Source organism: Eleutherodactylus coqui, chromosome 7, assembly GCF_035609145.1.
Source record: "Eleutherodactylus coqui strain aEleCoq1 chromosome 7, aEleCoq1.hap1, whole genome shotgun sequence".
NCBI classification, from domain to species: domain Eukaryota; kingdom Metazoa; phylum Chordata; class Amphibia; order Anura; family Eleutherodactylidae; genus Eleutherodactylus; species Eleutherodactylus coqui.
Window position 1 is genome coordinate 58196958 of NC_089843.1, and position 25083 is coordinate 58222040.

The 25083-nt window shown below is 41.9% G+C and overlaps 1 protein-coding gene across 2 annotated transcripts in view; it reads left to right on the plus strand.

Annotated features, from left to right (window-relative positions):
- The window catches only part of LNX1 (ligand of numb-protein X 1), a 179609-nt gene extending 154526 nt beyond the window's left edge, over positions 1-25083 (plus strand). For both annotated transcript variants that reach the window (XM_066573077.1, XM_066573078.1), the window contains 2 exons: positions 14325-14483; positions 18680-25083. In XM_066573077.1, coding sequence (XP_066429174.1) covers positions 14325-14483; positions 18680-18815 — 295 coding nt within the window. In that variant the 3' untranslated portion in view covers positions 18816-25083. The remainder of the gene's footprint in view (positions 1-14324; positions 14484-18679) is intronic.

Below are 25083 nucleotides of genomic sequence, written 5' to 3' on the forward strand. Positions count from 1 at the left end.
TTTTGCACTAGCTTGCAGACCTAAATAGTTTGCATATACATAATACTCCCATAGTGCCTTAGTGAACTTTTTTTTGTTTAATTGTAACAAAAAAATGTCTATCCTTAGCAAAAAAAAAGCAATGAACATAATCCTCCTTTGGATGAGTGTGCATTGAGATATTTCCATTAGTTACTTGCACTTGATTAGTAAGAAGCATACTTCCTTTTTACTTATATAGTGCCAACATATTTTGCAGCGAATGTCATCCCTCACACCAATGCCTGTTCTCAATTGGGCTTAAACTATAATTTCTCTATTAAAGACACACTAGGGCCAATTTCATAGGATGTTAACCCTTCACAACACCCCCCTTCATACAGTTTTGTGGGGGACGTATGGAGCTGGCTCGAGAGCCGAGGTTGCCCCATACCAGGCAGGTCTCAGCTATTTTTAACAGCTGATGGCTACCGATAACAGTCATGATCTGAACTAACATTACTGACCACTTTGTCTAAGCAGTAAGTAGAGGTAGAGACCCCCTTTATTATTATATCACTATCTGACCCACCCTACCAATGGATTGCCATGGCTGTCTGAAGCCTAGTGAAGGCTCCCAAGGCTGCCATGTATAGATGCCTATTAAGTCCTGCCTATGGCAGGGTTTAATAGGTGATGAATAAAAATACAAGCTGATGAAGTGATTGCAAGTTCAGGTTCCCTAGTGGGACTAAAAAAGGAATGCAAAAAGAGTTGCATAAAATATTTAATAAAAAATGTTAACAGTTAAAATACCCTTTTCCAATTTTTCCCATTAAAAAAACTAAACAATTTAAAGAAACGTAATTGGTATTTTTGCATCCCTAAAAGTCCGAACTGTTATATCAGTGTGAATGTCATAAGGAAAAAAATACACAGTGCCAGATTATTAACTTATAAATTCGGTATATTAATGTAATCCTACTGATGGGCAGAATAAAGTAAGTATGTCATTTTTACAACCCTGCACCCCCATGACCACTGCAGAAATGCCCCCCCCCCCCCCTCCCCACACACGCATACACACACATACTCAAAAATGAGGCTTTCCGAGAGATTTAAAAATTTGCTCCAGGTTAGATAACGGCTTAATATAATAAGATGAGCATACTCGCCCCTTAACTGCCCCTCCACTCCACTGCTGCAGCTCCCATCCTCCAGTCCCCACAGTTACAGGAAACGATGACATCACGTTCATCACTTACATGACCGCTGCAGCCAATTGCTGACCTCAGTGGTCACATGTGCATGAACGGCGATTGCATGGTAATGTATCAGTAGTCTTATATAAACAGTTGAACAGTTTGGTAACCACTGTCCACCATTCTTACATTTTCTGACTTTCTTGGATGCATTTCTCTATGTCCTTAGCTGCGCAATTTTTTCTTGCCAAGATGTAAACTGTGAGTTCTTGCAAAGGGTGATAATTCATCGAGCTACATGATTACTGTACAAGTGATACTTTTAGCAAGGACAAAATTAGGATGACTTATAAATAAAAATTCGTTTTGCTTGCTCTGCATTTCTGTACGTAATTCGCCCATTGTAGTTCACATTCAGACTTTCTTGTTAATGCCAAGAATTTACAGACTTGATTATTTCATCCTTTAATGTCATTGAAGCCTCAGCCTTGCAGAGGACATCAGGAAATTCTTTGAAATGTACTTGATTTTCAGTCTTACCACGCAATCATGTCGCTTAGAGAGAGGCTGTCACCATAGCAGGAACTATATTGGAGTTTCCCAGTGTCTGACTAGCTACTAAGACTTGCAGATATTCTCCAACTGTCCAATCCATCTGAAAAGAACTTGCAGAAATCAATATACATACCGCAAAAACAACCTCCGGCTTGGATTAGCCCACGGGCAAACGAGCGAATCTCCTAGTGGTCATTTACTCAAAAGTGGACCTCCAGCCCTCACTCCCTTCACGAGTGGTGCACTGACAGGCCAGCCAGAACCCTTCTTCTCTGGGACCTGCCTTTTCAATGTTCCTGCAGGTCCTCTATCACCAACCCTCTTGCAGGTCCTTCCCTGACAGCTGTACATCTTCAGGACCTGCTGGCAGTTGTATTTTCCCCACAGGTTGCATTCAACAAGGAACCTTCTTAAGAGCTCTTTCACACGAGACGGAACTGGCGGTGGAATTTGCAGTTGTGCAAGAAATTCCACAACAAAATCTGCATGTCTAATGTTCAGATTTTGTTGCGGAATTAAAAATGGCTAAATTCTGACTGCGATTCTGCATCAAAATCCGCATTTAGACAAGCTGCATGTTGTAGAACAAATCTATCCCTTGTGAAAGGGTGAGGTCACGTGAAAACCACTCTGACATTTGGCTTTAACGCAAATTGTTATGGTTTTCAAATTGATTGCTAATCCCCATACGGTCATACGGTAATACGGTAATACGCTTGAAAAGGCATGCAGCCATTAAAAATCAATTTCAAGACTTCTCAATTTTGCAATAAAACTATACATTGGCGCAGCTTTTAACCGTTACATCTGATTTCACCCTTTGCTGAATATGCCATAAATGTCACCTCTGGGATCCGCACTAATTGGGTAGATGGAGGTCCACCAACTTCTGCTCTCAGCATTTTCCATATACAGTTACTTCAGTGGAGACAAGACATAACATTACATTAAAGGGATTCTGACAGTGGCTTTGCCCATGCAAAATCACTGACAGAGCAGGCAAGGCAGCAAAGAGGCATCACGCCTGTATTAAAGATATCGGTAGCCTCATCAGGGCAAAGTTCAACTCTTAATCACAGGCACTCGCCCACTACAAGTGGTATGCCAGTGGGTCGTCTTCCTCTGGTGCTCCCCCTCTCTGTCCTGTTAGAGGCGCTAAAGCAATCAGGAGAATACTACAGCAGTCTATCATTGCTGTAGAGCATCTGATGGGACAAAGAGGGAAAGCATCAGAGGAAGAAGTCTTGGTGCACACGGGCCAGAGGCGTAGTTAGGTTTTCCGTCATTCGGGGCAAAGCATCAGTTTAGCCCAACTTCCCTCATCCGGAAACTTCAGTTTTCACTTCCAGGTGCAGGGAGTTGGCGATGATGTCACCAACACCAGGGCCGTGTTACCGCTTCAGTCAATCACCGGCTTACTTCAGCCAGTGATTGGCTTTGATGGTCACGTGACCTGCTTCAGTGGTGTCAGCGCTCTGCACCCAGAAGACCTTGTGCTAGCAAAACAGCAGCAGTGGAAGAGCGGGAAAAGTGAGTATATCTTTTTATTTTAATTTTTCATTGAATGGCCGTGATTGGTTCATCGAGCGCTGGCTCTGATGGGCTGAGGCAGTGCTTGAGAACCAATCAGAGCAATCTCTTGCTGGAGGTGAGGTTTTCAAGAGAAGCTCTGTCCTTGCTGACAACTGCAAGCAAGCCTGCAGGAATGCCAGAGAGCAGCGGAACGACCCGGACAGCGCCTGCTAGGTGAGTATTGCTTTTTCCTTTTTCACTTAGTGTAGCTAAGGCATTTAGCGCTGGCACAAAATGCAGTACCAAGTTGTGCCGCGTTTTCAGCAGTGCCGAAAACTCTAGCCATTCATTTCAATGGGCAATGCACAGCATTTAAAAACACTGAAACGCCCCAAAATAGAACACGCTCCGCTCGAAAATCGCGGGGCTGAGAAGCATCAGCATCGAGCTGCTGACTGCACCCGTTAGCGGTCCCATTGAAAACAATGGGCGTGTTGTACTGCGATTAGCGCGGTGCTGAAAGTGCCACGCTAATCACGGTAAAAAGTGCCAGTGCAAAGTGGGCCTAAAAGGATACCAGATAAGACCAAGTTACCCTTGTGCGTATCAAACAAACAAACCTATATAGTGACCCTTGCTTTTAATTATTCGGAGGCAGATTTTGGGGGGGCAAGGGGTAGTTTCCTCTTTTGTGCTTCCTGTAGTACTATGCAGTGGCACTAATGATGGGTAACACTAGTTGCTACTCCAAAACAACTTATTATTTACCCATTAAACCAATTAGGAAATCATGTCTCACCATTTCACCAAGTGAAGTGACTTGACTTGGTGAATGCCACACTTGTTCTTTTAAGCCCTCATAGCTTCCAGTAGGATTAACTAATTAACAGCCATTAAAGTTAGTGAAACTTGAACACTGTGGACTCCTCTGGATTTGTAGCATTGTAAAGGCATTTCCTATAAAGTCAGCAAGGGCATTCTACATTCCTTATTATAATTGTAACAATTGAACATACACAGTACAAGTCACCTTGGCTTCTGTACAGGGGTGTAGCTAAAGGCTCATAGGCTCAGGTGCAAAAGTTTATCTGGGGCCCCGCAACTTCTCTTAACCCCTTAACACAGAGGTGTAACTTGAAGCTCCTGTGCCCCAATGCAAAACCTGTAACAGGGCCCCCAACTATAATGCTTTATTCATAGTACTGGGCTCCCTATATGGAGAGCAGAGGCCTTATGGGCCCCCAAGGGCTCCCGGGCCTGGGTGCAACTGCATCCCCTGCATGCCCTATAGTTACGCCACTGCTTCTGTGTTTATAGAAGCCATGTATAGATATATTATGTTTGGGATGGGGGTGTTGACTTCATGAACAGAGTTGAAGAAGATCTGTCCTCAAACCCTTCAAGTTAGAACATCTACAAGATGACCTAATAGACTCTAGCTTGTGGATAAACTTGCGCCTACTTAAGGGGTACCTAAAATGACAATTGCAGTGGGCTGTAATCTGTAGTGTGCTGTATTCTCAGCCAGTCAGAAGTGATAAGAGAGCTCAAGACTTAAGGCCTTTAGGTTTCCTTCACAAACACTTTTTCAGTGGAGTGTTTTGGCCAACAGACACTTAGGTGGCATTTTTTAATTCACACACTTTACATTTAGTTTTTTCTGGTGTTACTTTTCCCTATAAAAAAAGCCAATGCAGAAACACTAGAAAAAGACCGCCACACTTAGAGTTTGCTACAACTGCAAAATAAAAAAACACTGACCAAAAAAACGGACTAGTGAAAAAAGCCACTAAAAAAACAGTGTTTGCATGTGCTTCATATTTCCGTATCGACCTATAGCTGAAGGCCCTTTTACATGAGACAACTATTGGGTGCAGGTGCGCCTGACAGTCATCCCACCAGTAATTGCTCCCACCAGTAATTGCTCCGGAGCTGGCCGGGAATCGTTCTGGCCCACCTCCATTTACAGTAAACAGGCAGTCATTCATAGATGAAACACTGCCTGTTTACATGGGCCGATCATTATTCAATTTTCATGCATGCATGAACTGAATGATGAACAATAACCAGTCACTGGCAGCCGTTACACTGAATGATCATCATTCAGATTCCCATGAATCCAGTGAGATTCTTAACAATGATTGGCCGCTTTAAAAGGGTCCTAATATCTGTCTGCCACAGCTATGATCTGTAAATATAGTTTAGCTTCTGACGTAGTCTACCCCCCTCCTATCTCATCATTGGTTCAGGCTGCAGAGAAGGCACAGGGGGTGTGGCCCAGACTACTTCAGATTATACACTGTAGCTAAACTCTAGTCACAGATTGCAGCTCTGTTCTAATAGAGATGAGCTAAAAAACAGCAATGAAGCAAGGACTAAGGAAAACTAAATGGCAGGTAATCATGATTTCTAAGCTCTAAACTGGAGGGTCGCTTTAAACATACGCTTTTAATTTTAAACATTATTGCTTCCAGTTATTAACTTTCATTTTTTCTAGAGCTTCACAGAACTCAGCCCCATTACAGACATTTCTCCCTTTGTTTCTGCACAGTATTACATTTTTCATCTCATAATTAGAAAAATATTGGATCATGTTCATAGTGTTGTACTTGTAGAACAACTAGTTGCTACAGATTTCTCTTCCTACAAACAATCACATTACTTCAGGCATCCAGTTGCTGGTGAACTCTTAGGGTACATTCACACTGGAAATTCCTGACTAATCTGCAGCAAAATCCACATGAGTTACATGCAGACTTGTGGATTCTGCATTGGATCTGCCACATATTTCACCCCATCCATCACCAGTGAAATCTGTGGTGAAAATTTGCCGTATAAATTGACATACAGTGAATTTTAAATCTGCGGCGTTGGTTAATTTACACTGTGGATTTTTCATGCAATGAGGGGATGACATTTGGTACATTGTCTAAGGCCGGGTACACACGTCCTGGATGAGCAAGTTGCACCCGTGAGACTAAGGCACAACTTGCATTAGAAAGTGCAAGGACCCCAGTCCATGTGCTGCCCAAATCTGCACGGGCACAGCACATTGACATGCATTGGCATGTCCAATTTCTCATCCATGAAAAAGACAGCAAAGGATATGCCATGAGTTTTTTTTTTAGGTGGAACACCCATGTGTATAGCCTCATAGGCTATAATAGGGTTGTGTGCTTTCTATAGAATTACATAGCACACGGCCCCAAAATACACTACTGTGCCAGAGGCCTAAGTTATTTACTCCCATTACAGATCCAAAGTAGGAATAGGAATTCTCATTTTGAATCGGACACCGAAAAACATGGAACTTGTCCTTTTATGCCCATGTGGAAAACAATACATCCAGGACGTCTGGTATATATAGAAACTGCTCCAGGTTTATATGGGTCCTTGGGTGACAGAGTCATAGTAGGCGCCTTGAGTAATTTATTGGCTCTGCTGTATCTCCTGAGTCATCGCTGTGCCCCCCGAGTCATTTCTAGATCCCGCTATGCCCCCAGGGATATTTACAGGCCCCACTGCGCTCCCTGAGTCATTCGTAATGCCCTGCCATGCCCCCAAAGTCATTTATAGACTCTGCTCTACCCCCTGAGTCATTAATAAGTCCCCTCTGTGTCCTGAGTAATTAATTAGCCCCCACTGTGCCCCCTGCCTCATTTATGGGTCCCACTTCCCACTGTACCCTGGCAATATAAACAATAAACAATTGCAGAATTGATGTGTTTTCTCTCACTCGCCTCCCAAAAATTAATAAAAGTTTTACAATACATTATATGTACCCAAAAATGGTACCAGTAAACACTACAGATTGCCATAAAAAAAAAACAATTCCTTATATGACACGTTGACGGAAAAGTTAAAAAGTTGTGACTTTTGAAAAGGGAGATGAAAATTCCCAAAAATTGTCACGTCCCTATGGCCAAAATAGGCCATGTCCTTAAGGGGTTAACATAAAAACATGATTTATACTATAGACCATTTTCCGATTACACGTTTCCTTTAAGAAAATGTTTAAAATAATTTCTTTCTTAAATTGTGTTCATTTCGGCAAGAATACGGCGTGAGCTCATTTTGGAAGTGCGACGCTGACGCTCTGTTAATGAAGTAACACAAAGCTTGTAGGTGTGAATTGTTGTCTTCTCTTTTCTATTTTATCATCACCAAATGTTCCTGACTCATTCTGGTGCATGGTGACCTTGAGTGTTAACTCATGTGACCTTGCAGGCCTCGGATTCCACATCTGGAATTCCTTTCAGTGTTCCTGCCAAGTTGCACATTACACACATTGAAAGCGAGTCATTTCTCCACAACCCCTAACTCATCCCCCCCCCCCCCCCTCTTACATGCGTCCTTTAGGGGCCCCTTATTAAGGTTTCCAAGCTGTAAATACTACGTCCCAAAATTTATAAGAGGGGAAAGTTAGAAAATGTTTTTTCTGGACCAACTAGAGTCCACGTGATACATTCATTATCTGTACATCGCAAGCTATGCTGCTTGGATAAACAATGGCTTAGCCCCTCTGTGTGCTATAATATACAGAGGAGCCTTTTACTACAGGGATGTCCTACAGCCATTAGCCTCAGAGCTCATTTATGTTCCTTGCTGCCTGAGCCAGCTTCTTCTGGAAAAGACCTTGTGCATTAAGTAGGTAACATGAAACTTTTTATTGTGTATCAGTTCGTAATTATTACCATTGAGATTTTTCACTTTTCCAGATTTATTTTCTTTAAAAAGCTTCTAAAAATGAAAAGTTGACCCAAAATGAAAATTATTAGAACTATTTACTTAACAATTATTTATATAATACCGTCATATCCCACAACTATGTATAGTGAATGTTTTTTTTTATCAATTTGTATTTGGAAATTAAGACTTTTTGTCATTGGTTTTCATTAAACTTTGTTTTATTTCTATGCTTGTATTGTCTTCCAAGGCGCTGCAGTCTAGAGGACTGAAATCCTGGCAAATTCCATCAGTCAGAGTAAACTGATGGGCTGTAACACAGCCACTCCCCTAGCCTGCCCAATGTACACTTGGACAAAGAGCAGAGAAAATTACAATTACAGAGGGCTCTATGACTATACAGGGGGCTTGGTGGAGGAGATCAGGAGCTCTTATCAACAGTTAAGGGACCAGCCGCTGCTCATAGAGAGGATGAGAAAGATGGAGAGATAGCTGTGTGGTATTGAGTAGGCATGGTTATGCTACACAGCCTCTGAAATAGGAGAGGGGAAGGAGAGCTGAGCCTATGATTATTCATGAGACTGATCAGCTGATCAGTGCTGGGAACACCTTTGAGCCTGAAACTTGAATGTAGCAGAGCCTACAAACCTAGTATGAGGCTTTCTAAATCTATGAGAAGGAAAACTCAATGCGAAAAAATCAGATAAGTGTGTGTATTGATTTTTTCATGCACATAGCTTTCCATAGCCTGTAAATGTGTCTCTTTCAATTAAGGACTCTTAAATACAACAAAGATGTGTGCAAGAAGCCTGTATGATGGCACTGTGTTTCTTTATTATGGGCCCATAGGTATTTTGTGTGGTGCTCCATTGTCCCATAAAACCATTAGTCTGTAATACAATGTACAATACACCATACTGCAATTTCTATCTTAGAGAAGAGAAAGTTGGCTTTTACATGGGGTTTATTTTTTTATTCCTCTGGATTAATACTTCAGGAGAAAAGGCTGAGCTAATATGTTACTATATTACCGATACATTTTCATTTGGGTTTTCGATTTATGAAAGTGCTTGGGAGAAAATGTAAAATGCTGCTATTTCTGCAGCAATTATTATTAATAGTAGCATTATACTATAACATCTATACGCATAATCATTTTTAAAACTGATTCTTACTCAATCTCTATTCTGAATGGCCATGTTATTAGAGACAACGTCTCTTTCTTGATTAGAGCTTAGAAATATAAAATCAAGTCACAAGTTTTTCATGGATCAGTTTCGGTGTGAATCCAAATTGGAATGAGAAAATCCAGCGATCTGAGTGGCTTCCAACAGGACCTGGTCAACAGTGTAGACTAGCCGAGGTCAGGATATCGTACATTCATGCAACAGTGCCGATAGTATACTGAGAAAGATGTGATTAAGAAAAAACATCCGGCGAAAGGGATCCTGTGGATGTAAAGAACTTAGATGAAAGGGGTCAGAGGAGGATGTCAAGAACAGGTGGTGCACGATCAAGCAAATTGTGGCTGAATACAATGCTGGTGCTCTTACTAATGTGTCTGAACACACAATTCATTGTACCTTAACACAGATGGCCTGTAACAGCAGACAACCAGTTCCAGCGCCATTGCTATCTAAGCAAAACAGAAAGGTGAGTCTCCAGTGGGCAAAAGAGCACAAAAAATAAAAATCACTGAGCAGTGGAAAAACATCACCTGGTCAGATGAATTCAGATTTCTGTTGCTGATGGGAGGTCAGAATTTGGCTCAAGCAGCATGAATCGATGACCCCTTCCTGTCAGCTGCTCAGCACCTCCTCTAATTTGCAGTAACTACAAGACATTTCCTGTCCACAGGGGCCGATATTTCTGCAAGACAATTTCATCACCTAGTGGACTCTATGCAACAGCAAATTCCTGCAGTTCTGAAGGCCAAAGCAGGTCCAATACACGTCTAGATGGGGTCTCCAGTAAAGTGGCTATTCAGTGTATATTCATATTTTTAACAGCGCTGCAACGCAATTCATATGCAGCCGACACAAGGTTTGTTTTCAAGGTGCTTTTGCCTGAAGCCAGACCGTACTTGACTATTAATATTCATCTCCTGTACTGTTTCATATCTCCTGAGACCATTGATAGAACAACACTCCCTTCCACTGGCCCCGAGCTGTCAGCAGTCATTATCACTGCTGCTCAGTAGTTATATGCACTGTAAATGAGATCTCTATGGTACTCGCCTCCTCTCATACATACATTCATAGGTTGGACTTGGATCATGCAAAGAGCTGTTTGGACCGCAACCATCCTTGGATTTCAGGGCTTTAGCAGATTTGCTGCAGTATCATCCAATCTATAACCTTAGATTTATTTTCTACATTTCTATAGCGTCAGCTTATTCTACAGGGCAGTACAGGGATTTTTATGGTGTATGAGGCTTGTACTGTACTACTATACCTCCATACTCACCTGATTTCACATGGAGGCATGCAAAAAAATGTTTTTCAATTTTCACTGTTTTCTAAACAAATCTGACACCTTTTCTTGCTTTTTGTATATAAAGGATGTTTTTTTTTGATAGTTGTGTACAGTGCAGATATCACCTGCACCAAAATCTGCATATTCTATACAGATTTCCATGTGGAATTGGATGCGAATCTGCACCAAAATCCTTTTCTCAAGTCTTGACTCGATTCCATGCTCTCCGCTGCAGATTGTAGTGCGGATTGGCATCCATCAAAATCCACATCATGTAATGTGGATTTTGACGTGGATCCATACTAAAATCCACAGTGGATTTTCCTCCATGAATTTAGTTCTGCATCAGAATCTGTAATGGAGTGGAGAGCAGACAAATAATCCAGGACCTACCGTGTTTCCCCGAAAATAGGGCACCCCCTGAAAGTAAGACATAGTAAGACATAGTAAGTCCCAAATATAAGGCACCCCCCCCGATAGTAAGGCATAGTAAAGTGTGTTTGTATGTAAGCATGCTTGCCGAACAGAACACCTGTCCCCTACCTTCACCATCCGTTGCAAAGCAGCTGCATGCAGGACATGAAGACAGTCACCTGCCGCCGATCCCGATGTTCCCTTCCGCGGCCATCGCTTGTAAATGTGCAGGCATGTCAAGAGGCTCGTCCCCTGCTGCCATCCCCATTGTCTCCTACTGCCAGATGTATCGGTAGATCTGCAGACAGTCTGCCGTTACACCTTCTCCTGTCCCTGCTGTGCTGTACGAGTGTGCTGTCGTGAGCTCCCCCTGCTGGCCGGAAAATGTGATACTGTACATTCTGTTCCTGCTGTACGCGTCTGCTGTGATGAGCTCTCCCTGGTGGCCGGAAGCTGCAATACCATCCCTGATTACAAGTGTTCATTTTTTTTTGTTAAATAATAAATGTGAATTCTTCTTCATTGAAAAATAAGACACCCCCTGAAAATAAGACGTAGCACATATTTGGGAGCAAAAATTAATATAAGACACGTCTTATTTTCGGGGAAACAGGGTAGGAGGGGACAATACTGTACTGGCTGTTACTTCCTCTCCCACGATTCCCATTCTGCCTTACATATCCCTGCTCCAATCAGCTGCAAGGCAGCACCTGGATGCCCGTTCCTGTGTTGCAACTAGTTACTAGCTGTGTCCCCATGTCCCTGTTACTAGAGAAGGCAAATGCCTAAGGACAGGCAGCAGATTGCACAGCTGCTGGAAGAGAGACCGCTCAATTCAGCGCTGCCGTTCCTGCCATATATATATATATATATATATATATATATATGTGTGTGTGTGTGTGTATATATATATATATATATATATATATATATATATATATATATATATATCAATTAGATAGATGTGTGATACTTTTTTTTTGCTTGTGGAATTTTGTGCTATGTATCAAGGAACAAATAGAATGTATCACACATGTATCTGATCTACCGTTCCCTTTGACATTCCTACCCTCTCATATTTGCCATGCTGAATATGAATTTCCAAAAATGTGTACATCCGCCACCATCCATGCAACAGGGAGTGCTATGTGTGCTAGTTTAGTAGTACTTGTTTGCAGGGGGTAAGAAGGTGGGGGTCGCGCTGCTTGTTATGCCATAACACAGAGCATATGTAACATACATACAGCACAGAAGATAAGATACAGAGCAGCCATCAGACGTAGAAAAGCTAGTCTGCTACCCACAAGACAGCAGCTTGTACTCTGTTATGGGGGGTGCAAATACCTCCTACCATTTACTAAGAACAACTTTGTGCTCCTGTGAGAGAGACGGACTTGGCTCTCCAGACTTGTACTTTATATGTTTGCACCTTTTAGACATTTTTCTGTTCCCTGCTGAACTGGTTCTGTGGAAGTTTTCGATAATCATTAAGTCAATGGACATTTCTGTGTCATGAGCTCATCCACCAGAATTATTTCCAAGTCTGCAGGGAGCATGTTCTGCAAGATCTGTATCCTGAATTGTGCAATGGCTCAAGTCTGCCACCTACAGATGTAGCAAAGTTTAACTTGACTGCGATAACTTTCTGTAACAAGTGATCTTACCATAACTGTTGTTGTTTTATCCTAACTCAGCAAAAGCCGTTGTAAAGTGATGAAAAGGGGAAATAAACTGCGGCACAGAAAGCTATCGTAGTGCATTGATAGCCATGTCAGGGGCTCATTCACATGGGCGTATTTAGTTTTGATCCGTGAATCCATGATTTCGTTTCATCCTGTTTTGCGGCCACGATTTTCTTGGTCGTCTGAGGAAGCCCTAAGGTTTTCCCTCCAATTATGATGCAGTTTGTGAGAAAATTGAATCACATCTCTTTTCTATCTTGCAGCATCCTTTCGAGATAAATCTCCCCTGTAAACAGGCCCATTGCGAGTAGTGGGTTCTATTTTCGTGTGAGTTTTGCATGTTAAACAATGCACAAAACTAGTGTGGTAAAACTGCCCAGGTAAATGTGGCTCAAGTTTGCTACATTTGTAGTTCTGCCAGTTTCACACCCCTGTTGGAACGTCCGGTCGGAGGTTCCGTCGCTGATCTGGCACAAAAGCTGGGCAACTGAGCAGAAACTGAACGGACCTCATTATAGTCAATGGCGTCTGTCCGTTGCTGTTTGGTTCCGTCCTAAGACAAAGTTGTTTGGCCAAGGGGATTCCCCTTTTTCCTGCTCCCCGAATGGGGCAAGAAAGCGGAACCTCCAACACAGGTGTGAAACCACCCTGACTATATTATCTTTCTGTGCTTTGCTCTTTAGTGTGGACCGGAGCACTGGTGTAACTATAGGGGATGTGGTTGCACCCGGGCCCAGGAGCCTTAGGGGGCCCATAAGGCCTATGAATAAAGCATTACAGTTGGGGGCCCTTTTAAAGGGTTTTCTATTGGGGCCCAGGACCTTCAAGTTACGTCTCTGCATTAAGGGGTTAAGAGAAGTTGGGGGGCCCCAATATAAACTTTTGCACCCGGGCCCCTGGACCTTTAGCTACGCCTCTGGACCTGAGGAATATGTATCAACTACAAATTAAGCAAACATTAACTTTACACAGTGCCACAATGTACTGTAAATGAAGTTATCATGCTGGCAGTCATGGTAACAATTACTGCATCCGTTTACTAATGATAGTGGTAAAAATTATGAATTGCGTTACTCTTATGATATGAATTACTATTATGTATTAAAAATCACTGAATTCTGACATGATTTTCTGAGGACATGGTTTGCAAATTTGGACATGTAAGGGCAGTAGGACTTGTTAAAAATAAATAATGGCTACCGTTCACAACTGCATCTCCTTTTATTAGCTAAACACGTCACTAAAATACGCACAAAATACGCTTGGAGATGCATAAAACACTGCATAATGGCGCAGGAAAAAGAACACATCTGGAACACATCATTTCAATTGGTGCGTATTTTGTTGCTGTGCGCTAAGGAGCAAAATGTACAGTTAGATATGCCGATGCGCGCAAAAAGTACAATAAAATGTGCTGATGCTCACAAAAAAGCATTGTTCATTCTGCAAATACGCAGCCCTCAAATATAGTTACACCCGTGTGATGGGGGCATAAGCGATAAGTATCTGATCGCTGGGGATCTGACTGCATAGAACCCCAACAATCCGGACATTTGCGTACCCCTAAACTCTGCATAAGGGGGTGAAACAGCTGTCAGCTGTAGGGCACCTCCGCGCTGATATCTACTTGTACTGGAGGCGGCTCAGGGATTTCACTCTTTTAAGCAAATCTGGACTGACAACCAAGCTGATGTGTAATAGAGGAAGACTAAAAGTCATTAAACAAGCGAATGCACTTCATATTAAGGCGTGTGTGATCCAAAGCAAACAATAAGACAATTGAGAAGGGGTTCTTGGCGATTACGAGATGAATAAACACGGCCATTTCTCTGTGTTTTAGGTATTTGTACAGCTGCAAGGAGATTGTGCTGAGGAGGAATACAGCAGGGAGCCTGGGCTTCAGCTTTGTAGGCGGCTCGGAGGACTGCAACCGGAACAAGCCATTCTTTATTAAATCCATACTGGAGGGCACGCCTGCTTACAACGACGGGAGGATACGGTAATTCACCTTTTTATTCAAAGCACTAAGAGTGATGTCAGATACAGGAGCAGCGCTCATTTTCTAAGGGGCCTTTCACACGAAACGGAATAGGCCACACGACGCACCGCAAGCCGTGGTAAGATCCGCACTAAACTCCGCAGGCTACCTATAGATTTTGATGCGGAATTGAAAATGGCTTGAAACCTGCCTGCAGTTCCCCTTCAATATCTGCAGTTAGGCTTGCGGATTGTGGTTTGGAATTGCGCAGCTGCGGATTTCGCTGCGTCCTGCGGCATAATTCCGTTGTTTGTGAAAGGTCCTGAGTAAAACAGTGAAGCAATGAGATTGAATGTATTATGTGAAGTGACACCACTTCATGGAAGTTGGATGTTATAGTCACAGATATGAGTGTTATATTAGTTTAAGTGGCATAAAAGAAGATTCTTAATATGTTACATTCATAAAACATGAAATACCAGAAGGAAGGGGAATCTAGGTATCAAAGGGTCAGGGGAGGAGATGTGGTTTAATCAATCCGAGAGCAAAAGGAAAAGAATGGGGGACCAAGTGTAAGTGTGCAGGAGAAAAGGCGATGACCGTATATAAAATCTGGGATATTCATGAAGACAAATTCAGGTTTCCAAATCTGGATTTTTCTACCAAAAGTAGTTGGACAGCTGAGCAAGATTCAAAAGTAGTATTTACAGTATTTCCATATGTTAATACTTAGTGGGGCTCCTTTGGCCCTAATGACATCGGATGCTCTCCCTGACATACTTTCTACTAACGTCTGATACACTTCAGCTGGTATTTCCCTCCATTCATACTGTAAATGTCTGGCGAGTTCTCTCAAAGAAGATGGACGCTGTTCATATTTCCTAACCCGATTTTCCAATTTATCCCAAAGATGTTTAGTAGGGTTTAGGTCGGGAATCTGTGCAGCCGGTCTAATCATGGAACATCCATATCCTCAAACCAATGTAAACCAGCATTGGATTTATGACAAGATGCGTTGTCTTGTTGTAAGTATGGCTGATCATTCCCAGAGTATTATCACATTGTCTGCAGCACATTATTCACTAGAAGGTCACTGTACACCTCTGTGTTGATGGTTCTTGTCACTATAACCAACGGACCAAGACCATGCCATGTAACACATCCCCAGACCATAATAGAACCTCCACTGTACTTACCACACTCAGACAAAAGGCTTCCCCAGGCTCCTCCACACCCAGGTACGTCCATCTGATGTGAAGATGGAGTAGTGTGATTCGTAACTCCATAGAACGTTCTTACATTGCTGAACTTTCCAATAAGGACACTTCTTGCACCATTGTAGACAGTCTGATGTATCTTCTTTGAGAGAATTCTCCAGATATTTGCAGGATGAACGCAGGGAAATACCAGTTGAAATGTATCACATGTTAGTAGAAATTATGCTACAGAGAGTATCCAATACCATTAGGGCCAGAGGAGCCCTACAAAGCATTAATTTATGGAAATATATTTACTACTTTTGATTCTTGCTCATGTGTCCCATTACCTTTGGTAAGATAGTGCAGTCCTTGTTTCTCAGGTCAATACTTCCACCATAAATAATAATTACGGTTTACATTTTTTGTAGCCATTTGGTTTGCACTTTTGAAAAGTGGCAGAAAAGCTTTAGCAACATTGTAGATCGAAATCTATCACTGGGTAAAAGTCCCTTTAAATGTCAGCATCTGTATGTGTTATTAATAGCGACCTGAAGTGCCAATCAGAGGTCACGTAGTAACGAGTCCTCCCTTCGCTTTAAAATCAGGGCTATATGAAGATCACCTATGAGTCAAGGTAAAATTGTGATTACTGTATATACTTGAGTATTAGCGACCCAAGTATAAGTCGAGTCAATACCTTTTACCACAAAAAATTGGTAAAACTTATTGACTCGAATATAAGCCTAGCTATACTCCAGTATATACTAGGTAAAAAAAAAAAAACAATACTCACCTATCAGCCAGCGTCTGTGTCCCCGGCGCGATGCTGTCCCCGGCGGTGCGGCAAGCTGCTGCAGTCTTCTCCCTGGCTTGCTTTTGAAATCCCCACCATCAGTGCTGTGATTGGATCAAGCGCCGGCCAATCACAGCCAGCGATCAATAAACCAATCACAGCCATTCAGAGTGACATCACTGAATGGCTGTGATTGGTTCATCGAGCGTTGGCTATGATTGGCTGGCGCTCAATCCAATCACAGTGCTGATGGCAGGAAATTCAAAAGCAAGCCGGGGATAACATCACGCCGGGGACACAGATGCTGGCTGGAAGGGGAGTATTGAGGGGTTATTTTTTACCTCACTCGAGTATAAGCCGAGGGGGGCTTTTTAAGCACATTTTTTTTGTGCTGAAACACTCGGCTTATACTCGAGTATATACGGTACACCACAATTTGGATGTTTCCTAATGCGAAATAGAATACAAGAAAGGTCCAAGATGCCACCAAATACATGTTTCATTGCTTAATTGTGGAGCACAAAGGTACATAACAGCAATGTTGAGGAAGACCTGTATGCCAAAACATCACTATTCTGTTCTTTTGTGCTCCACAGTAAAGCATTGAAAGCTATATTTGGTGGTGCCCTGGACCCTTCTTGCATATTGGACTTCTATGGTAGATGATAAAGGAACCCAACCCTAAATTGGCATAGCTCCACTTTACCTGGTGCACACAGTACTACTGTATTCTGGTCCAGTATACTGATACTCATGAGACTTGGAGTTACAAAGTGACCGTGCTAGAAATGATGCCATAGTTGTAAGGTCACCTGTGTCATTTTTCACATAGGAAGACATTGAAATGGCGCCATGTTTGCAATTTCCGCATGATTTGTGGATGACATTGTGTAGCCATGCAGCCCTATATTTAATAGACATTGTGTCCCCTATAAATCCCTTCCCAGGATGCTGTGTAGGAGGCAGAACACCTACTAAATGCACCATGACTCATTAATAGAATTCAGTGTTCCCGGCTACCGCCTTCTTCTATAGTTACAGGAACCAATGCTGGAATAATTATTTGTATTGAAAACAAACCCGTTAATTTGAAGCATTTGATAATAATTATACAATATAATTAAAAAGAAGACTATAGCAATGTGTTCTAAGAGAAGCGGAGCATTTCAGAGGACGCTTCTGGAACTAGATGTCCATTATACTAAGAAGGAACCAATCATGCAGTAATCACTGGCAGATGATGAATGGCACTCATAGTCGATGATGGATTGAAAGAGGACTTGTCATGTTCTCATATTAGTGTAAGGGAGGTACGGGCAGATTGCATTACCTTAACGCTTATTCTTCAGTTAGTATGGTTGATTGTTTAGTTTATGGGGCTATGGCTCCTTTAAAGAGAGATATAAGGGAGTTGGCGGACTTTTGGCCTGCAGTTCCAGGAGTGGAGATTGAGAAGAAGTCTGTGTCATGTAGTTGCGACCAGTGCGCCTTATCACCACTCCACTCCATGTCCCCTATGTTGGAGGGTTTCGGGAGGGAATGCTCCTAACAGAGTCTATAGACCTGAACCTGTGCCTGTCAAGCTGTTGCCCACGCTACCACTCCTATATTTCCAGGACTGGCTACATAGCTTTGTGGTTGCAACCCACTAACTCCAACAAAGTCTTCTTATTGTTCGTACTCATCCCCATTCGCCCATACAGGCTCTCCTTAGATTTGGCTCTTATCGGCTCCCAGTTGCGCTGTAGTTGTGTTAAGTGGGTGGCATCAGACTTGATAGACAGTGAACGGTGGAGACCGCGACACAAAAGAAAGACTTCATCGGAATTAGTGGAACTGCAGGTGCAAAGCTATGCAACGGGCTGGCGAATATGAAGACATGAAAGGTCCTCTTTAAAGTGACTTATCTTCAAAATGGTAACATTGGTCTTCATGCATGATAAAAAAAACTAATTAGTACTTGGTACAGAAATATAAACTATAGTTAGATGGCATGCACTTGGTCATATTAAATGGCTATTCCAATCTCAGGCATTTATGGCATATTCATAGGAGAATGGGTGGGGATGCTGCAGCGCTCACCTGTACCACAGTGGGGCAGCAGCCAGAGAGAGGTAAGTACTGATCCGTTTGTTGGTGGTATAGAGGAATTGTTATCTGATAACCGGACCTAATTATGATTGGATTGTATGCCGTAAACTGTAACCTGTATGTCTTCTTCTCAGGTGCGGTGATATCCTCTTGGCTGTAAATGGAAGATGCACGTCTGGGATACCCTACAACCTCCTAGTAAGGATGCTAAAAGAACTGAAAGGAAGAGTTGTACTCTCCATTGTGTCATGGCCGGGCTCCTTCTTGTAGACAGTGCGTCACTGTCACATCTCTTACATTCCACATGACGTTCTGCTTCTCACGTGTTCTTAATACCGGTATTAGATTTTTTTAAACACTTGTTTGTCATTTTTTTGGGTGTAAATGACCACAAATGTGATTCTCATGCATGCAAAAAAAAAAAAATGTGTTCTTAAACTCCAGAGATCGAGCACTTTTACACCATCCTCACGAGGAATCTAACTGTTTAGATGTTTATTTGTTGTCTGTTATGTGACAGATGTTATCTGCGTGTTACTCCCAGTATCTGTGTGTTACATTAACATACTGTATACATCATATCAGCCATCACTACTGATGTGACCACACATAGAGGAAACAGATACAGTCTTACTAGAACCATTCTTTGTGGAACCATCTCGAAATGTCTTACGCTTTATTACGTCATTGATCTCTTATCCGGAAGGTGACACAAAGTTGCTCTATTCAGTTTCCTACAAGTTCCCAAAGTCATTGTTACCTAACCGATCAGTCCATGGGGTTAACCAAGATTGATGACCAAGTTGAACTATTTGAGCCCTCTGTTTTATACCCCGATTTGCCAAATGACCAGATCTAACCAATTGGGACCAAAGTGTTCATTGTCATGTTAAACCTACGTCAAGCATCATATGTCATAAGGAAATGTGTTACCTGAACGAAGATGGTGATGTATCCTGATTTACTATCAGCATGATACATGCATCATACTGAGTGTCTTTTCCTCTCTGATGATGCATCTCAGTATTTGGAAGTTATGTATGATGAAGCAGTACACTTTAAAGTTAAAGGAGTTGTCCAGTTGTAAAATATTTATGGCCTATCCGCAGGATAGCCCATTAGTAGTCAATCAGTGGGGATCTGGACCAATGCACTAAGATGATTTTGTGCAGGAAGCAAACAGCTCCGATCCCACTGCAGAGGCCAGTCTTGAAATTGCACGCAAAGTTCCCATTTATTTTCTAAGGGAACTTTGTCTGTAATACCAAGCCTCACCACTACAGTGGAAACAGAGCTGTCTGCTTCCTGCTGAAATTCACTCCATGCACTAGCACATCAGCCCAATGATCTACTGCTCATGACCTAGCCTGCAGGCTATCCCATCAATGGTTTACAACTGGAGAATCCCATTAAATTTCATTAAGGGCTTATCAATGCAATGTGGAGTTTTCCCACCCAAATGAATAATTTTGGACTCTATCACTCACCATAAATGGGTTTGTCCAGTAGCTGAAACAGTGCCCTCCATGCCTATGGGTTTTATTCACTTACCTCTATTCACTTAAATGGGACAGGTCACAATATACGAAACGGCCCACAGACAAGGGTGGCACAGTTTTAGGAAACAAAGCATGATATTTTATTTGTAATTCTGGACAACCACTTTCTGGGGAAAAAAAGCTGATTTTGATCGAAAACCAGAAGTGGACCCAGCAGGAAGGAAAAGTAGAAGTCACTTGTCAACGATCAGCGGGGTCTCAGCATCCCAACCCCTGTTCATCCAAACTTTTGACTTGTCAAAAGTTTTTTTTAAAGTCCACTTACTCTTTAAACATAAGCCAAGTGCTTCTCCCACCTCCAAAACCATTAGACTAGCCAGAAATGTTCAAGCTTCACAATCATTGCACTTTTTAATCACACAAGGCTATTACTGAGGGGAGCAAACGGAAGATGAATTTATTTAGCGCTGTTGAGTTCATTGGCAGCTATATAAGGCTAGGGCTACACAGGAACATGTGTCACATCATGTGGTTGCATCGTAGCATACAACCTCCTACAACTGTGACATGACTGTCATAAGAAATCCACTGTCATAAGAAACAGCATCGAATAGCTACAGTGGCCCACAATGGTACTGCAGGCTCAGTCTTATTCACTTGAATGGGATATCTATTCTGGGTGTCAAATATCTGCTGATCGGCTATTCATGGCTTATAATAAGGATAGCCAATCAATAGTTGAATGCATTTACAAATACAATTGTCAAACAGTAAAACCCTTAGTTCATGGACGGTAGTGGTGGGTTGAAGGTCATTGTCACGGTTCCTCTCTTTCATCATGCTATTGTACTGCTCCATTGTAAATGACTCCAAATACATGGCTATCACTGCCAGAGACTTGCACTGCGGTTACTACCATGCTGGGAATGCAGAAAGACGACGCTGCAGGGTTTACAGCAAGGACATAATAAGGTGCTGTATATCATCTGCATTGAGCAGAACATGAAGAAATACAAAAACATTCCTTGGTGAATTACACTTTAACTTTCAGGGATTTCTATAGGACCAAAAGGTTACTAAACAATCTTGGGTGACGGAGATTATATGTGTTCTGTGTATATTTTCTTACAGTCCATCATTTATATGACCCAGAGGAAATACGGTTACATATGGAAGAACACCAGCATACTGTTTGTTTTCCTTCGGCTTATTTTTAGACTTTTCTAGGATAATTACAGTGACCAAAGTAACGAACAATAATTATATACAATAATCCGAAATGAAGGAGGAAGGCCCTCCTCAGAATTATAGTATGGCGATGTTAAACACTGCTGCGTATATGGCATATCCGATATTATATGATTGCTTTGTTCTGAAGTGGGTATAAACAGTGTATAAAGAAACCAGGTTGTCCTGTCGGGGAAGGATTACATTTAATTCAACATTCCTTCTCAGAGAGTGTATATTTCATAGAGTGGGTCACTACAAAGCAAGCTTCCCAATGGGTTGTGGACATGGTCGTCTCCATAGGCACTGTGATCTTGGCAAATATAGGAGGAGGACATGGTCTTAGGGAACGTTCACAATGTATTTTTTTGGCAGTAGAAAATCTGCCATGGGTAAAATCTGCAAGCTACATGCAGATGTGTCACAAAATGTGCCCAATGTGGAAATGTGAAGAATGAATTGGCATTCTCTAGACTTGGGATCCACACTTCTGGTCAGTTTGCACCGCAAATTTTGTTAACGCAGAGTTTGGATAAGAGTTCTTCAAAGACGTTTTCCGAGCAAAAACTATTGAAGACCTATCCTTAGGATAACTCAGGATTTCCGGCAATGTTTTGATTGCCCAGTCCACTGTGAGCGCAACGGGCTGGACATCATCATCGGGGTCAGGAGTGGAAGTGAAAACAATGGGAGTTAAGTTGGCTATGACACTTCTGCTCCTGAGCCTGAAGATGATATATGGCCTGCTACACTGACAGCTAGCTGGGCAACCAGAGATCCCGAGCATCAGGTTGCCAACAACTAACTATTGGTAACTTATCCGGAGGATAGGTCAACAATTGTTTTTGCCCAGAAAACCCCTTTAACTTCCATCCATTTTGCTGGTACTATCATACAATGTGGATTTTCCACACGCAAATCTGTAGCAGAAAATGCACAGTGTATAACCCAAGAACATACCTTAAGGGTCACAGTGTTCCTTCTTCATACAAGGAATGGGAAGTGATTTGGAGGCATCGATGAACTCATCGGTCCTGGGGTAATGGGAATTATATGAAAAAGTACTTGATTTTTGCTATGATCATGTACATAATCTTATGTACATTCCTTCTTGCCAGCATATAGAGCAAAATACATGTCATGCCATACCCTAAATACTAGGGAGGCATTGGGGAAGGCAGCATGACAAGGAGGACCTTGTTGTATCTTCAAGTCAAGGTCTGTAGGAATAGTAAGGAAAGGAAGGATGGTAAGAGTGCCACTACCGAAAGACAGTCTCACACCATGAGCTTTGTACAAGGAAGTATGTTTTGGTTTGCCAGTTAGATCTCTTAGTTATGTATATGACATCTGGAAATAGAATATAGATGACCAAATAGTTGGGTAGATTCTCAGTTTCAAAGGGGGGCACTACAACATCCGCTAACAATAGCTGTTTGATCCAACTCTCCTTCGTTCAACAAATACACAACACCACTGATTAGGAAAAAGTTACCCAAAAGGGAGTGTCTATCGAAGCAAAATATGTACCAAGCCAACAGATTTGTTAACTGTATACCAGTGCCCAACATTGTGTAAGGTGTCAGGGTATGGTCCCAAACCACCTGTGCCAGAAATCCCGCTGTGTCCGATGGCTGGAAGATTGTGCCAGTAATACTGCCCTTTCACTGGCACAATCTTCTGGCCATTGGCCACAGCATAAAAACTCTAATCAAATTACCATCAACACACAAATTTACTTTTATGTCCGAAGAATTTGGGATCTCACTAATTTCTGGTGAATGGTGGGTTAGGTCCAGATAGTGGTTTGCAGTTGATGGGTCATCTTGAAGGGGGTTTTCTGGGTCTAAAAAATTGATAACCTACCTTCACCAACTGTTTGAAATGCCTGAGATGCTCGGGTGAACGCTGTAGCCACTTCACTGCTTACCAGACACAGTACCATACATTTCATAGTGGCTGTGCCTGGTATTATAGCAGCTCAATCCCATTCACTTGAATGGGACTGAGTTGCTCTTAGGCCACCTGACCGGAGAAGAAGGTCGCGGTACTCATCCAAGTGCCGTGGCCTCTTCAAAAAGGTGATCGGTGGGGCTGCCGAGTGATAGATTCTCACCGATATAATATAATTTCATTTTTGTATGTGACATTTATTTTTCTAGCCCAATACTCATTGAATTTGGTTCACTGTTTGTAGAATTAAGAGGACTAGTTGAAAACTATTGTTCCTGGAGAATATACAAGACCCAAATATCACTTTCCTTGATGCTTTATGATAAAGCAAATGTTTATAAAGGTGACTGATATGATAAAGCCAAATATACACTGTAAATGTATAATATCATAGGGGAGTGTGTAATAGTAACATGACTATGGATGTGCTATGTAGTGGGTGATTTATTGTCATTGCTTGAACTAGTGTAGTAGTGGTTATCAGTCAGTGATAAGGTCGTGGTTGAACTAGACTAGGTCTATGAGGATGCATGAGAGCGCCGCATTACAAATGGACTTCACCACTCTAAACACAATTCAATTAAACATGAATATATTATACAAAAAAGCAAGCTGGCTTCAATCGTGACGTGCTAGGATCTTTAATACAGTGGTTATTCGTATATACAGAGGCTAATATAGTGGCTAGTGTATATCAAACCGTGTACAAGTACGGTAGAAAACACTCAGAACATGAACCACATTGCGCCAGTTAACCACCAATGGCAGACAAGCTAGGAGTACAAAAACTGCATCCACAATAATACATTTCTTACCATTTCTTTACCAGGCCAACTTTTTGTATTGGAATCTGTCTCCAGCTGATTCCAAAATTTTTGATCACATCACTCAAAAAAGACGGGCGGTATTTAAGTTAAGGTAGTTACTATGGAGGCAGACATTTTTATGGACTACCTGATAGTCATCACATTGTCCTCAGGTGGAATAGATTGAACTTTACAACACATGGAGATGATACAGGTTTTAAAGTTGTAAAAGTGGCTGTCTCGGCTGGAGGGGATCTTTAATGTAACAGCGGTTGGTGTACAGTTCCATCTTGGATGGGATTTTGGGACAAAAAAGATCTGAAAAATGAGGATGTGAGACTGCATAACTCCTATATATATACTAGTGCCACTCATTTAATTAGGTGCTACTGCATAAATAAACTAAAAAACACCAGCTGATTGAACTAGTTGGGATGGATTACCGATGAAATGACAGGTTCTATTTAGTAGTATTCACACACAATGGGTATATTAATTAGCCTAAATAACTTTTTTATATATATAATGGTGAGTGCCCTATCGAACAAGCCAGTAACACCAAAGAAACAAAAATATAGCTCATCATCCTAGTTTACATTAGACTGCTGCTATACCATTATTTTCTATGCGCTGCTTCCGGAAGTATAATATTGACTTTCGATGAGTTTGTTGGCCAACGAGATCATGTTCGTTTTATAAAGTTGCTGACACATTCGCTTGGAAAGGAGGACAAAAACTTGCCACCCCTACATGTCCAATCCATGGTCTGACCCACACATCCTCATCTCCCATGATACTACTCCAATCTTCCTACAAACCTGCAATGCTTCTGCATGATAAATATTGGAATAATTGCTGAAATTGTTTATACCAAAGTCTAAATACGAAAAGGATAAGAGGCATTAATGAACATGTGGTTGGGCACTTGGGCCGTGTAAGTACCATCTTCTGGAATCGAGGCCATGATAAGAATCTCAACGTTCACTGTGAAGACCTTAAAGGAGATGTCCCGAGGCAGCAAGTGGGTCTATACACTTCTGTATGGCCATAATA